Source organism: Candoia aspera, chromosome 1 (assembly GCF_035149785.1).
Source record: "Candoia aspera isolate rCanAsp1 chromosome 1, rCanAsp1.hap2, whole genome shotgun sequence".
Lineage (NCBI taxonomy): Eukaryota > Metazoa > Chordata > Lepidosauria > Squamata > Boidae > Candoia > Candoia aspera.
Genome location: NC_086153.1, coordinates 278437733 through 278453946, shown reverse-complemented (window position 1 = coordinate 278453946; position 16214 = coordinate 278437733). Strand labels below are relative to the sequence as shown.

The 16214-nt window shown below is 42.3% G+C and overlaps 1 protein-coding gene across 1 annotated transcript in view; it reads right to left on the bottom strand.

Annotated features, from left to right (window-relative positions):
- The window catches only part of TTBK2 (tau tubulin kinase 2), an 89984-nt gene that overhangs the window by 39269 nt on the left and 34501 nt on the right, over positions 1 to 16214 (bottom strand). The window contains exons 4-5 of the mRNA XM_063289878.1: positions 4745 to 4818; positions 1464 to 1604 (exon numbers count right to left, since the gene is read on the bottom strand). Of these exons, the coding sequence (XP_063145948.1) occupies positions 1464 to 1604; positions 4745 to 4818 (215 nt within the window). The remainder of the gene's footprint in view (positions 1 to 1463; positions 1605 to 4744; positions 4819 to 16214) is intronic.

The following is a 16214-nucleotide window of genomic DNA, read 5'->3' as shown; positions in this document are numbered from 1 at the left end:
ATGTTCCCCCAAACCAATGCTGGTATGAGGGTATACACTGGGGAGGTCGAGCAGATCTAGCACAGACAGAGAGGAGCCACTCTTCACAGCCATCACGCGCTCCCCCCCCTCCAATTCTGCCTCAAAGACTTTGTTGAGGTAGGATTGCTAACTACAGGGAACATCTCTGTTGCTCATAGACCCACTAAGGGTTCTATGAGGCCAGGGGGTTCTGTTCCCTGAGAACTAGAACCTTGCAGACTTTTTTGAGAAGTTGTAGGAAGTCTGATTTTGTAAAAGCCTGATGGATTTGGCAACTGGCTGTGGATCTTCCTATTCCAGGGGCAGCTCCCCTTCTTCCCTGTCTGGCTGGTCCTGAACGGAATTCATGTGCAAAAGGAGGAGGGGACTTGGTGCCCATCTTTCACTTGATTGTCCAGCTCTTCTCCTTGCAATGGGAGTCGAGGCACTCCACAATCCGCAGAGATTGTTTCAGAGGAGCAAGGGGGAGGAGGGAAATGGAACAGTGCTGTTTCCCCTTCCTCCCCCTCCCACTCCCTGCAGTTCAATCCAGTTGGGGAATCACAAAATGGTCTTTCCAAAGGGGTGAGTGATCACTAGCATTGACCTAATCCAAACAGGCTGAGGCCTGATTTGGCCTATAGGAATCTTCAGGGAGCCAAAGGCCATGGGAGCTTCAAAAAGGGATGTTACCTGGGAGACCCGGTTGAGATGGCTGCTCCCTCAGCAAATGGGAGAAATCACTCTCTAAGCTTCAATCATCTCTTGTGCCAGGGTGAGCTGGCTCCCTGGAGGAGTGGCAACAGGCCGTCCAGTAGTTTCAGGGCTTATGGCCAGTGACTCCACAGCTGCAGATAGCTGGCATCTCTGGAGGAGAGGACAAGTTGGTACATATATGGAGACCCAGCCATTGGAGAGATGCTGTCCATTAACTTGTTTATCATTTTGTCACATGTTCAGTAAGAGAAAAGGGGGGGGGGATTAAAAATGGAAGATCTCTAGACTGAGAGAGTCCTTGGAGGAATCGATGGGCTTGCATGTTCTTCAGGGCAAGACAAGGCCAGAACTGGGAAAGGAGATATCTCTTTACACAGGAAGGGATGTTAGTAATCGTTTCTAGCCCTGCTCCCAGGTCAAGTGGGAGGGAGACATCCTCTGTAGAATCTGCTGACTCCACTGTAAGAAAATGTTAATATATTCTCAGTAGATGAGGCAATCATCTTTAGTTTTTTACATTAACAACTTGTTTTTAAGCCCGCAGCAATTATTAGATAAAATAATTACAGTTGTTGAGATGATATTAACTGAAAATTCATATACCTGTGTAACAATTAAATATTCATTTTTAAAATAGGACCAGACTAGATAAATTAGATCTTATTTATCTAGATCTAATAAATTGCTATGCTATGTAAACCTGCAACTTAAGCAAATTCTTGGATTTGACACATGGAAAAACTCACTGGCTTAATATCTCTGTGTAAAAATCCCACCAAATGAATGCTCTCAATAGACTCCAGAATTTGCTTGCCAAGACGCAAAGTAGTACTAATTGTGAAAGTCCCTCTAGTTTGGCTTCGACGCAGATCTGCTAAGTTCCGCCCCTGAAAGAAACAAAAATGCCAAAATCCAGAAATATATATTTTTTTCTCATCTACTTTTGATAATCAGCATTTAGCAGATAAACTGATTACACATTAGAAGTCCTTTTTTTTTCTGGCAAATTAAGGACAACAGCACTGCAATACTTAAACTATTAAATTATTTAGGAAAACGTGTACTTTTTTTGCTGTTTATTATTATAGTATTTTAAAGTCTTGCTAAAACATGAGAAGCCCTCTTCCAGTTCCCCCTTTCTAAGTTAAACAACTAATGACTAAAGAAAAACTGTTCAATTGTGACATCTGAATATATAGGAGTAGATTAAAATGTAGGCACCCCTGATCAAACTGTATGCTTCAATGAACCCCTAAGTCAGCAGAAGCTGACAATTTCTGCATGGAACGAAGTTAAATATGACATATATCTGCAAATTTTAATGCATACTTAAGATTTATGGGCAGCTGTTTGCAGAGTCAAAACAAGAAAACAGTAAATATGGCAGGTTTGAACACCCACTTAGTCAGTACTTAGTAACACCACCTTTGGCAGAAATAGCAACTTCCAAATGTTTCCTCTCTGTTCTTGGTTTTGGATTTTTTCACTCCTCCTTGTAGAACTCTTCCAGCTCAGAAATATTCCTAGAATTTCTTGTATTCAATGCAGATTTGAGATCTCTCTACAGATTTTTAATAATATTCAAGTCTGGGAATTGTGAAAGCCATTCCAAAACATTTCTTTTCCTGTTAAGTGCTTCATGTTAATTTGGTGGTGTGTTTCAGAATTTTGTCTTGCTGAAATCTTCAGCCTCTTTTCAGCCGTAGTTTCTTCACCGACTGTGTAAGTATGCATTCAAATTTAGAGAAAGATGTGTTTAACTGCACCATAAGGACCTAAAGTCAACTGCTATTCACTTCCACCTGACCAGGAGTGCCTAAACCTTTGCATTCAAGCATACTGAAGATGCCTTTTCCATGGAAATTTACCTAGTACCAAAATTGCCTTTTTGGTATCAGTGAATGACCTTCTCTTCTCTACCCATGAACAAATAAAATAAGTTACAGAAGCTAATCGTAATTGAACATTTCATAGGTTCTACTTTATTTTATTTAATTAATCAGCTGCTACACGCTAAACTTTTTTAGGATGTAGTCTCAAAAAGAAGACATGCCCAGTGAATTACATTATTGATTTTAAAAACACATGTTAGACAAAGCACTGGCTATGGGAATCAGTATGTTCCCCTCCTCAATTATTATTAAATAATAATTAAATTTATTAGCGATAGTAATAACAACAACAGAAAGCAAAATGCCTTTAGACCCCATATAGACCAATAAAAGTGGCTATAACTTGGTATTTTGGTTTGGTCTATTCCCTACAAGAAAAAAACTGCCAAAAAGTAGGCAGAACAAGCAGAAATGGTAGAAACAATCTAAAGGACTCTAGGTATTGTGGCAGGAAACACCCCACTAGTTTAATCACATATAAGTGTGCATATTGTGACTGGCTACGTCTACCACAGCAGTCATTTTTGTAAAAGACCACCATGACAGCCATTTTATGAAAGCACCTATGGCATATTCCCAAAATTCCAAAGTCCAAAAAAGAATGTCTATCCCTGTGTTAGATCACTGTGAAAAATTAAGTGAAGAGATTAGGATGTGATTTGATTTGGTTATGTGCCATCAAATCAATGTTGACTCTTAACAACCATATAGACAGATATTCTCCATCACGATTTGTCCCTAATCTGGTCTTTCAGGTCCTCCAACAGTGCCTCCATCACCACTGTAATTGAGTCCATCCACCTTGCTGCTGGTTGTCCTCTTCTCTTTCCTTCCACCTCCTCCAGCATAATAACCGCCCAGAGTCCCCTTTTTGGGAGAAATGGGCGGTGATAGAAATTTGAAAAATAAATAAATAAACCAACAAATAAATAAATGAAGTGTCCAAATTAGGATAATCTGAGGCTGATGATTTGTGCCTCAAGTGAGGACTCTGGGTTGATTTGTTTGATGACAACTACACTTTCCTCCTTAATATTTCCAACTTCGGCATTCCAGTCTTCAATCGCAAGGAGTTCATTATCCAGCACTATATCATCAATCATTTAATATTCTTTATGCATGTGGTTTTCTTGATAAAAATACAGGAGCATTTTACCAGGAGTTTAGCATTGCCTTCTCCTGCACAGTATTTATTTATTTAAAAGATTTGGATGGCCACCCATCTTAAAATCTTGGGTGGCTCACAGAAACAACAAAAAACCCAAACTATAAAAACCATAAACTGTAAAAATATGAATTAATGCCTTTGCGATTGTTACCAAACTTATCATCTGCCCACAGCATCTTCCTATATCACTGCTGCTGGCTTTAGCTGGGCAGCTGGGATGGTCTTCATGCTTTGGATGACCCTGCTGGAAATATATACTCTTGGCATACACTCCCAGTGTTCTTCATTCATCCCTCCCAGGAACAACCCCCACCATGATGAGGCAGCCCAGCAAAACTTGGGGAGATTAGGATATTGTGATACAGAATCAGCAATCAAATTCAAACCAATAAGGCAATATTTTCTCTACTTTTTGTTTCAAAAAGATCTCCTCTGAAAAAGTATGAAGCTATTTGGCTCAGTTCCAACTTTCTCTTCTCTTTTTTTAAAAACATTATATCCTTGAGGGCTGGAATAAAATTTTATAGCTTTAAGAACAAACTAAGCAAATGAAAGTATAATCAAATTCTTCTAAGTATAGCTTTTCAAGCCATTCAAACCTGTAGATTTTGGTCTGACAGACTAAAGTTTGTCTACTTTTGCAGAGTATAGTTCCACAGGTAACAAAAGCACTTGTCTAATCTCTTTATAAATTAATAAAACTAATGGGGTTAAAAATGGAATGAAAATACACAATAATACACAGTCAGTTCACAAATAGATATTTTCAGAGAAAAAGTTGAACATCAGAGAAGAATCAGCAAAACTGGATAATCTTATAGAAAATCAGACATACTGTATATCTTGGATTTCATCTGCAGAGTCTTTCCCGCTTAAATAGAAAAACAGATTTCTTTATGTGCAGGAGGGCAAACCACAGAGACACTCATTAACAATTTACACAAAGTGATAAAAGTATAAAACCTACCTGCAATTGCATGACCACATAATTAAATCTGTCATTCCTCCCACAGCCAACAAATCGACAAATATGATCTTTCCCTGAGGAAGAAAATTTTATATTTGTTCATTTTTTTACCAGCTTAAATCCAAAAAAACACTAATAGCACATTTGTTCCTGAACGATCTTTCACTCTACAGATTTTCTTTTTAATTTGAGAGAGAAGGTGAGAGAGACTTGATACCCTCTAAATAGTTTGGGCTATGGATGGGAAGAACCTCCTAAATCAGGAGAATCTCTTGCTTACAGAAGATGCCCCTACTCAGCACTGGCGTTTCTCCCTTTTGCCTTATTCCTCAATGTCGTGTCTTACCAGTTCAAGTAACTTCAAATCTTCAGGAGAAACTATTGGACCGAGGATCAACGCCTTACTGACAAAGCTCTCTATATCTACTTTTTTACTTCTAAGTGAGGCTACAAAGTGATGCTTAGGTTATTGGTGGGGAAGCTGCAGGAAATTCTGGTTTTTATTACATTGATTTAAAGAATGCCCAGCTCCCAAAGTCTTGGGCACTTTACATCATAAAAAGGCAGAATTATAATAGAGCAAATGATGTGTGTCCAGAAAACCATACAAAACAGCACATAATCTCACCAACCACCCTACCCCTTGGGAAAATAATCAGGTTTTCAATGCCTTTCGGAACACCATCAGGGTGGGAGCTGTACAGATCTCTGGGGCAATCCTATTCCAAAGGGCAAGAGCCATGGCATAGAAGGCATGCTCCTGGATTCCTACTAGGTGGCATTAATCAATTGAAGAGACTTGAAACACATTCATTCTGCTGGATCAGAAATTGGCAGCCCCTCAGATAACCAGACCATACGCCATGAAGGGTTTTATAGGTGGTAGCTAGACCTTGAATTGCACTAGAAGCCAACTGGCAACCAGTGCAGCTTGCAGAGGCAGTGGTGTCACACAGGCATACCATGGCATACCCATTACTGCCTGTGCCACTGCAGTCTTGACCAGCTGTAGCTTCTCAGTGGTTTTCAAGGGCAGCCCCATGTTGAGTGCATTGCAATAGCCCATTCTTGAGGTGACTAGAGCATAAGTCACCATGATTACAATCTGCCAGACCAAGATGCATTATAACGGCTCAGGAGAAGGATGGACACTTAGGTTGAAATGAATAGTACACTGATCTCTAAGTGACTTTTATCCATTTTGGCCAATACAACAGATGCTATCTAAACTAGATGGTGCTGTCTTGTTCACAATTACCCATGTTTAAATAACTTTGTTATGAATATTGCAATGTATTGTATGCAGAAAAGCTTTTAGAAATTGTTCAAAAACTGCAATTGTTTTTGAATAGGGTTGAAAGACTAAAAAGTAATATTTTAACCATATATACATATCCATTTGAGTGGCTTCTGGTCAAACATCTTAACCTTTAAAATTCTAAATGCCTTAGGTCTAGGCTACTTGAAAGGTGCCTTTTCCTGTATGTTCCTACCCAAATCATGCATTGCTCTTCACAGGGCCTCCTCAGTGCCCCACCAAACAGTGATGCAACAACTGAAGGGAAGAGGCCTTTTTGGCAGTAGCACACAGAGTAAGAAATAATATTTCTAGAGAAATGAAGACCATTCACTGTTGCTTTTTAAATGATTTCTGTCCTATTGTTTAGGCTTCTCCATTTAGCTTGTTCTAGTTTATATTTTTACTTAAAATATTTTCATCTTATTTATCCTCCCTAGAGTTCTAGGCAGTTCCTATTTCATAACTGTTAAAACATCCAAAAAAAAAAAACCAATGTGCAAAAAAATACTTCAGTCTTGAAATAATAATTTAAAAAAAAACAGCAGATGAGATTATACACTGAAGGCCTTCCCAGAAAGGAAAGTCCTCACCAACAGAAGAGGGTTTCAGAGTTTTGATGCAGGCACTGAAAAGACCCTCTTTCTAATCATAGGCAAATGGATCTCAGGGATTACTGAGTCATACAGAAATGATTCCAAAGGTGATCTCAACTGGCTGGCAGAAATAATATGGGAGAAGGTAGAAGACTGTAAACATCCTAATCCTAAAATATTAAGAACTTTAAAGATTACTAGAATTTTAAACAGGAAACCAGTGCAGCTATTCCAATTAGGATATCACATGCTTCTTATATCCCACCCATTAATAACTAGGAGGCTACTTTTGGACCAATTTAGATTTTTAATATTCTTCAAGGGCAGCTCTTTGCAGAATACACTATATCCATAATCCAATCATGTTGTAATTAAGGCACGTATCATCCTAGCTAGATTCTAAACATCCCAAGAACAGATGCAGTTAGTTTAGCAGCCTTAGCTGAGCAAAGAAACTTACACCACTTCCAACATCTGCAAATATAGGCTCCAGGTTGACTACAGAAAAATCTCCAAATGATGAACCTATATTTTCAGAGTGAGTGCTACCTTATTCAAAATAGGATAAACCCAATTCCTGATCAGCTCTGTTGATCAAGAGCACCTCTATCATGTCTGAATTCAACCTTAATTTATTATACCACATCCAGTCTATTTCCATGTCCAGGTAATCACTCAGGATTTCAATAAGTTTCTTGGAATCAGATAGAAAGCAGAGACAGATTAGATGTTACTCATGTTGTAACTAACAACAACATTCTGAAACTCTGCCAGAGTTTAATATAGATGCATAAGGGAAAAACAGAATGGTAAAGGCCCTCATAGGTTAGTGGCCCAGAGTTGCAGCCGCAGCCTCCAGGACCATCCTCTGAGGCCATCCTTTCAGGAATGACTGTAGCCACTGTAATTGTAACCCTTATGTTCCAATCTTATTTTGCTCAATGGTGACAAAAGATCTTGAAAAGTTACAGTAAGTAGAAGCAACAGGATTACAACCAAGCCTTGTTCAGTTCTTGATGTACATCATTTACCAAGGTGACCATCCCCTGATTTGGTCTCAAAACCAGACCTAAACCAGACTGAAATGGTTCATTATCGAAAAGTTAATTAAGAAAAAAGCAACTTAATTCAGCAGATTCAATTTTCTTATTCCATCAAAAATTAAAACGTACTGTTTCAATTTGATTGTAAGCCACAAGGATATCTTTAAAGTGGCATACCAATTGTTAAATCAGTTTAACAATTAGGTAATTATTTTTAAATATTCAGTTTAAATTTCCAAAATGTGCCAAACTAGACATATTCTGCAAGACCCCAATTAGAATTTTCTGCAGTTTTTAAAGAAGTTAAAAGCAGGTAAAGAGAACTCCCATGCCAATTAAGATTAAATATATCTGTATTGGTGGTGCTGAGAATAGATTTTCCCCTGTGCCATTTTCTCAGCTAATACCCTTTGTAAAACTTTTGCTTGTGGAATAATGAAAACATTTTCTACAAGCATAAATGTAAGCTGTTAGCGTGATGATATCTATTGGAAAAAATAGATGTAGGAGAAAAACTATATTCCAGTGCAGTTTTAGTTAGATAAATACTGAAAAAAAATGCAAGGATGCAAAGGATCCTGATTATGAATATCCTCTGCTTTGTATGCATTGACTCAAGAACATGCATAAGAGATATCTCAGTCTCTTTCTTAACTGTCCTCCCACCCCACCAAACCACCATATATAACAATTATGCTACAAAAACTGGAAAAAAAGCAATTTACCCAATGTTTGAAATATTATCTTTGCCGAGAATTCTGGCAGCTGAAATAAACACATTTGTGGAACCCCTACACTAAGGAAGTGTCCTGACTCCCAGGAAACACTCTGAGACAGGGAACTGGTCTCTAATGTTTTATTGATAATACACAACAGTAATCCTAACAAACTGAACAAACGTGGGAAAACCCAGCCATATAAACCCCACAGGTTAAGGCGGTCCCAATCTGTGCCTCTTGGAATGGCTCACCAATTCCTCAGTGCTACGCATGCGCTTGACAGTCTGGAAGGGAGCCCCCTGCTCGCCATCCTTACTCATGACATCACCCTCCCCTCCAGATTCACATTCCATTTCAGCTCCCTCCCCTCCAGAGTCTTGATAAGATTCGCCGTCTGCTTCTAAGGTCCCATGGGAACTGGGCAACGATGGAAAGTCTTCAAAGGAAAACTCCTCCAAGGACGAAGCAGTACTGCTCTCCAAGTCAGATAACACCTCTGGGCCAGGTGGCTGCTGCTGGAAAACATCTAGAGAGTTAGAAAAGTCAGCCCCCCTCCCCCCTGGGAACTGTAAGCCCGAGGTGGAGGGCTGTGGTTCCCCCACCTCCTCTGTAACTGGAGGCAAGGCTTCAGGCGGGGGGTGGGGAGGTACACACTCACAAACTCCTCAGCTTGGGCTTCTTCAACCTGCTCAGCCGAAAGAGGAATCTCGGGTAAAATGCGAGGCTTGGGTTTGTGAGGGAAAAGCTGATGAAAACGATGAACCAGTGCTGGAGCATGTACATCCCTGGCATTCTCTCACGTGCGCTCTTCCTCGGGGTACCCTTTCCAGTGTATGAAATATTGGATGCCCCTTCCCCTCCTCCTAGAGTCCAGAATGTCCTCAACCTCGTATTCTTCCTCCCCCTGCACAATTACTGGAGGTGGGGGGGGGCAGTTGCGATCGTAAGGCACTTGGGGGAGGGTCCTTGGCTAGCAATGATCTGTGAAAGACTGGATGGACTTTCATGGATGCTGGCAGCTGTAAACGATAAGCCACTGGATTTATCTGCTGTACTACAGTGAAAGGCCCCACAAACTTAGAGTCCAATTTCTTGGATGGTCTGGTAGATTTCAAAAATTTGGTAGAGAGCCACACCTTGTCTCCTACTGCAATCGCTGGCCCTTCCTGTCTGTGAGCATCTGCAGCTCTCTTGTAAACACTCTTTGCCCTGTTCAGCTGCTCCTTTAACAACTCCTGTGCGGCTTGTTGCTCTTTAAGAAAATCAGCCGCGGCTGGGACAGTTCCCTGCTGGGAGGAGGTGGGCAACACCTGAGGGTTAACCCCATAGAGTGCTTGGAACGGAGACATCTGGGTAGATGACTGTACAGAGTTGTTATAAGTAAATTCTGCCATGGGTAGCAGGGCTCGCCAATTGTCTTGCCGATAAGTGGTGTAACACCTGAGATACTGCTGTAACCATTGGTTAATTTTCTCTGCTTGCCCATTACTGGCAGGATGATGCGCTGATGACAGGTGGATCTGGACCCCTAATGACTGGAAAAGGGCCCTCCAGAACCTGGAAGAGAACTGTGGGCTTCGGTCACTCACCACATGATTAACCATGCCTCTATACCTGAAGACATGGTCCATAAACAACTGTGCTGTGGCTGGTGCAGACGGGAGGCCCTTGCAAGGAATAAAATGTGCCATCTTTGTGAAAAGGTCCACTACCACCAGTATGGAAGTCAGCCCTTGGACCGGTGGTAAATCAGTGATGAAATCCATGGAGACAGTATCCCAAGGCTGACTGGGGGTGGGTAGGGGTTGCAACAGGCCTGTGGGCCTCCCTGGGAGAGGTTTGGCTCGTCTGCAAGTGTGACAAGAGGCAACATAACCCTTTATGTCTGCAACCATCTTGGGCCACCAGTAGTCTCTCAGAGCTCTATGGAGAGTCTTGAAAACGCCTCCATGGCCGGCCGTTTGGTGGTCATGGCAAAGTCTCAGTACTTCTTCCCTTAATGAAGGGGGGATATACAACCGCCCACTATGCCAGAGTATTTCTGCCTCCACATTGAATGGTGAGGCATTGTCTTGCGGGGCCCTCTGGAGGTCATCCATCCGGGCCCTGGCGTATGGGTCCTGTTGCTGCTGAGCTCTGGCTCTTGTAAATAGGTCCTCTGCTTGTCTGCCTGCTGCTAAAATCTCTGTCTGGCTCCCCCTCATAGACTGATCAAAGTTGTGAGGTTGTAATATAGTAGCCTGTACTTCCTGGTGAGCGGTGGGGCTTGCCTGAAAGGATTGAGACAGGGCGTCTGCCAAGCAGTTTTGCGACCCAGGCACATAAGAAATAACAAAATTGAAACGGGAGAAAAACTGGCTCCATCTGATTTGACGTGGGGTGAGGGATCTGGTGTTTTGTAGAAGCTGTAAATTTTTGTGATCAGTACAAACTTTCACAGGAAGGGTCGCCCCTTCGAGCCAGTGCCTCCACTCTTGGAATGCTGCTTTAATTGCCAGCAACTCCTTGTTGAAAACATCATAGTTTCTCTCTGCTGGTAAGAGCAGGCGTGAAAAAAAGGCACAAGGAAGCAATGTATTCTCGGCTTTGTTTGTATATTGCAATAACACTGCCCCAATGGCAATATCTGAAGCATCTGAATACATTATGAATTGCTTCGTGGGATCAGGGTGCCTTAAGAGCGGCTGGGATGCAAAGAGCTGCTTAAATTCCTGGAAGGCTGCTTGCTGTATCTCCCCCCAGATGAATTTTGAGCCTTTCTTCAAAAGCTGTGTGAGGGGTCTAGTACGGTCACTGTAATTTTTTATAAAACGGTGATAAAAATTATAAAATCCTAACGACCTTTCTACCTCTTTAACATTTCGGGGAGGTGGCCAAGAGAGAATTGCCTGGACCTTAGCAGGATCCATGGATATGCCTTCTGTTGATACTATATAGCCCAGGAAATGTACTTCAGTTAAATCAAAGGCACACTTCTCTAGCTTGGCGAACAACCTGTTCTCTCTCAGCCTTTGCAAAACATTACGTACATGGGTTACGTGAGTTGTGGCATCCTCAGAGAAAATTAATATGTCATCTAGATAAACGACCAGATACTTATCTAATAAATCAGCAAAAACGTGATTCATAAATCTGGAAAATATGGCTCCTGCATTAGACAAGCCAAAGGGCATAACAAGGTACTCAAATTTGCCAAACCTGGTGTCGAAGGCAGTCAGGTATTCGTGGCCCTCTTTCACCCGGATGAGATTGTATGCACTCCTGAGATCCAACTTGGTAAAAATGCGTGCCCTCTGTAAGCGATCTAGCAGATCCGAGATTAATGGCAGAGGATAGGATTCTCTTTTTATTACCTTATTGAGGGGACTGAAATCGTGTACTACTCTCATGGGTGTCTCCTGGGGTGCAGGTGCCAACGGGTCAGACTTCTTTGGTACAAAGAAGGTCGGAGCAGACGCTGGGGAAGTAGATGGTCGGATAAATCCCTTTTGGAGATTAGAGTCTAAGTAATCCTTTAAGGTGGCGAGTTCCCTGGGAGACATGGAATATTGTTTCTTTGCTGGAACTTTGGCTCCTGGTAGTAACTCAATGGTACAGTCACAGTCCCTATGGAGGGGTAGTGCTGTGGCCTCCTGTTCGCTGAAAACGTCTGCAAAATCCGCATACTTGGCTGGCAACTGGACCCCCCCTGCTTCAGTGACTGTGTTGGTTGCTGGAGAGCGTGGGGCGGCTTGAATCTTGTGGTGCTGGCATTCCTCAGCTGGGAAGGAGATTGCTCCTGTAGTCCAGCAAGGGGTTGTGGATCCTCAGCCAAGGTGTGCCTAGGATTACCAGCACATTAAGCGATGCAGTAACATAAAGCTGGATCCACTCAGTGTGGTCTCCCGTTGTCAGTTGCACCGGTTCTGTGAGCCTTCTAATCGGCCCTGCCTTGAGGGGCTGGCCGTCAATGGTCTCCACTTCTATGGGGCATGGTAATTCTCTGGTCGGGATGTTGCAGTCTTGTACAGTCTGCGCATCAATAAAATTAGTTGAAGCTCCAGAATCCACGAGGGCCTCTAGCTTGACCTGGTGCTCTGGGTTGACATGGATTATTACTGGTAAGTAGTAAAAGGCTTGTCTGGAATCCTCGGAATGAGCCCTTCTTAATTGATTGATGGTCTCCCTGCTGAGCTCTGTGGAGGGAGACCGACGGAGTTTCCCTGATTGGAAACAGAGGCGGGGATGGGTCTTGTTTCAGCTGCCTGCCCTGGAGGTCTTACTAAGGCTGCTTGGCCTCTCGCTGGGCAAGCTCTCACCATGTGCCCCTGGGCTCCGCAGTAGAAACAAAGGGCTCTCTCTCTCCTTCTCTGCCTCTCAGCTTCGGAAATCAGTCTCCTGCTTGCCCCAATCTGCATTGGCTCCTCTTGTGTTGAGTGAGCGGCTGCTACGGGGAGAGTTGGAAATCCTGAAAACGCTCTGAGGGTTCTGTTTCTCCCCGGTTGCATCTGCCTAAGCTCCTCTAGTCTGGCATCTATGACCACCGATAACTGATATAGGGCTTCTAACGTAGCTGGTGTTCCCTGGCGCACTAATTCATTCTTAATCTCTTCATCCAGCCCCTGTTTGAATTGGTCTTTTAATGCACTCTCATTCCAGTCCAGATCTCCTGCTAATAACTTGAAATCCACAATGTAGATTCCCACCCTCTTGTTACCTTGCTTGAGCTTCCGAATTTCCCAGCTGGCCGTGGCTTCTCTGATCGGGTCGTCAAAGTGTGCTCGGAATCCTGCCAAAAAGTTCTGGTAGTAGTTGAGAACGGGTCGTTGTTCTCCACCATGGGAATAGCCCATTTGGCAGCTGGTCCCTTTAGCAGGCCTAGGATGGAAGTGACTCTGGTTCTGTCTGTGGAAAACTCTGCAGGTCTGCTATCGAAGAACACAGTACACTGTGTGAGAAAGATTCTCAGCTGTCCTGCTTCTCCTCCAAATTTCTCTGGTAGACTGCCCTGGGATCTCAACATTACTGGTGGAGCTGCTGCTGCTGCTGCTGCTGCTGCTGCTGCTGCTGCTGGTGCCGGTTGTGGGTTAATCGGAGCTGGTTGTTGTAACTGCTGTAGCATGGCAGCTTGTAATGTGTTGATCTGGAGATCTACTTGTTGGTGGTGTTGTTGTAGGGCTGCTGCCAATTGCTGGATGGCGAGCCGCATTTCTTGGTTTTCTGCAGACATTTCTAAAAATCTCTCCTTAATTCCTTGTTCCTCCCTCTTTCAATGGGAGTAGGAGTTTGTTAGGATTGATGTCCTGACTCCCAGGAAACACTCTGAGACAGGGAACTGGTCTCTAATGTTTTATTGATAATACACAACAGTAATCCTAACAAACTGAACAAACGTGGGAAAACCCAGCCATATAAACCCCACAGGTTAAGGCGGTCCCAATCTGTGCCTCTTGGAATGGCTCACCAATTCCTCAGTGCTACGCATGCGCTTAACAGTCTGGAAGGGAGCCCCCTGCTCGCCATCCTTACTCATGACAGGAAGGCTGGTTTAGGATATCATATATCAACAACCTGGAAGTAGGATGTCATGAATTCTATGTATACAGAAAAATTTTCTTCCTCACTTTTAATGCTGATGTTCAGGCTCATAAAATAATGTATTTATTTATGAGATTTATACCAGAACTTTTTATGATAGAAAAAGCCCCAAATATAACTTCAAACACTGCGGGAATATGTTTCTTTAAGATGCCAGACTGTGCACATCCAAGTGTTATTGCTGATGGGCCAACATCAAATTTCCTGAGCTCTCATGGTTCTTTAACTGTAAAGTGATCTTGGATGGAGCAGCCATTCAAGCAAAGGAACCTTCTCGCAAATGTTTCACCTCTGCATCTAATCACAGAGTATTAAGGATTAACATATTTATCCTTCATTAATTTAGCTACAGAGCCAGTTTGGTGTAGTGGTTAAGGCATCAGGCTAGAAACCAGGAGACCCTGAGTTCTAGTCCTGCCTTAGGCACAAAGCCAACTGGGTGATCTTGGGCCAGTCACTCTCTCCCAGCGATAGGAACGAGGCAATGGCAAACCACTTCTGAAAAACCCTGCCAAGAAAACTGCAGGGACTTGTCCAGGCAGTTTCCGAGAATCAGTCACAATTGAACAGATTAAAAAAAAAAGCTAGCTATATAACCTGATATAGCAACCAGCTTAAAGAATTAAAGAACTGTTAAACAGGCCACCCAGAAACAAAGTAAGCCATTTGACAGCAATAGTGAAGGCTAAAAGACTAGAGACTGGGCTATTCAACTTGCTCACATTGCTTTCCTTTCAGTATGTAAGCTATTCAATACAGTTTACAATAGCCACCAAGATCTTTGGATTGTCGAGGGATGGAAATGTGAAAATAAATAAATATTATATACATGCATGGTGGGATCACTGTTCTGTTTATTTCTCAGTTAGATCAAGTACCATTGTGATGCATATTTAAACTTATAGCAGCGTGCCTAATAAATGTATTTCTTCTAGATCCTCTCTTTCACACAACATGTCAGAACAAAAATATACAACTGGTTTTTAACGATGCACCAATGCGCAATTAAAAACTCATTAATATCAACATATATACTATATTTCATGGGTGTAGGAGTAATCTGAAAGAAAATGCTTCTCTGTACAGATCCATTACTGCATTTTGCTTTAAGTGTCTAGTAAATGACATCCAAAATGAGAAGTGCCCTTGGGCAAACCATGTTAAATTGGAATAGTAACTTTTGAAAATGGCCTTTTTAAAAAAGTGGAAAGATTATTGTATGAAGCCTGGATCCTCAATTAAATTATTAATCATTATCAACCATAGATGGACAATTTTAAAAATTACTTTCAAAACCTGCTTAAGCATAAATACCACAGGTTGCTGGCTGGCTCTGAAAAGCCGCTCTGGAATACCTCAGTGCTCCTGGATTTGCTCTGCAACAAACAGGGCCTCAGCAGCAATCAAAGCTACCTAATCCAACATGATTCATCAGCCATCTCCTCTCCTACTCAAAAGTCCAATTCCAAATCTTAACTAACTCTTCTCTTCCTGCCAACACATCACCCTCTTTTACTACTCTGCCCCTTTCCGGTGAGAAAGTTGCTGTCTACAGTATGTGAAAAGCTTATTATTAGCTCTCACCCAATATCATATCAATGGGAGCATTTTTTTTTCTTTAACTTCTATATTATTTATGTTCCTAACTCACAAAATAAACTGCCAGATACTCGGCCACACAAGCCTGAATATGATGTTCTCTGTCTCTCCCCTCCTGCCATCATCTTGAAGCCTAGCAATTTTGACTCCACAGGGAAGGGACATTGCTGAGATGTTAGGGGTGGGGAGGCAGGCAGCGTACCTGTTGGTTTGGATTTGTTTACAACAGGACCCATGTGTCAGGATTTGGATAGAAGTCCTTCAGGGTAACCCCACATTGATTCTTTTTGTTTTTCTGTGGCTGGAGAACAACTTTTTACAATGGCTATTAGTATGTTCTGCTTCCTCTCCAGGAAGAGGTGTTGCAACTTAAACCTGCCAATAAAACTATAAGGCATGTGGGAGTTTTTAAGACACTGCATCTTGTGGTCAGAGATTTTTGGTGACCACAGGTAAGAGAGGATGTCAAAGACTATGTTTCCTTGAGCCATGTTTGGTGTGTGGCCAAGGGTGTCCTTATTAAGCCAGCTGGTTGGCTCCAGCCAGTACCCTCCCCTACTGGAGGGTGGGACACAGTTTCCCTGGACTTTATTACTGATCTCCCAGAAGTGCAATGTTTTTTTACAATCATTCTAATGA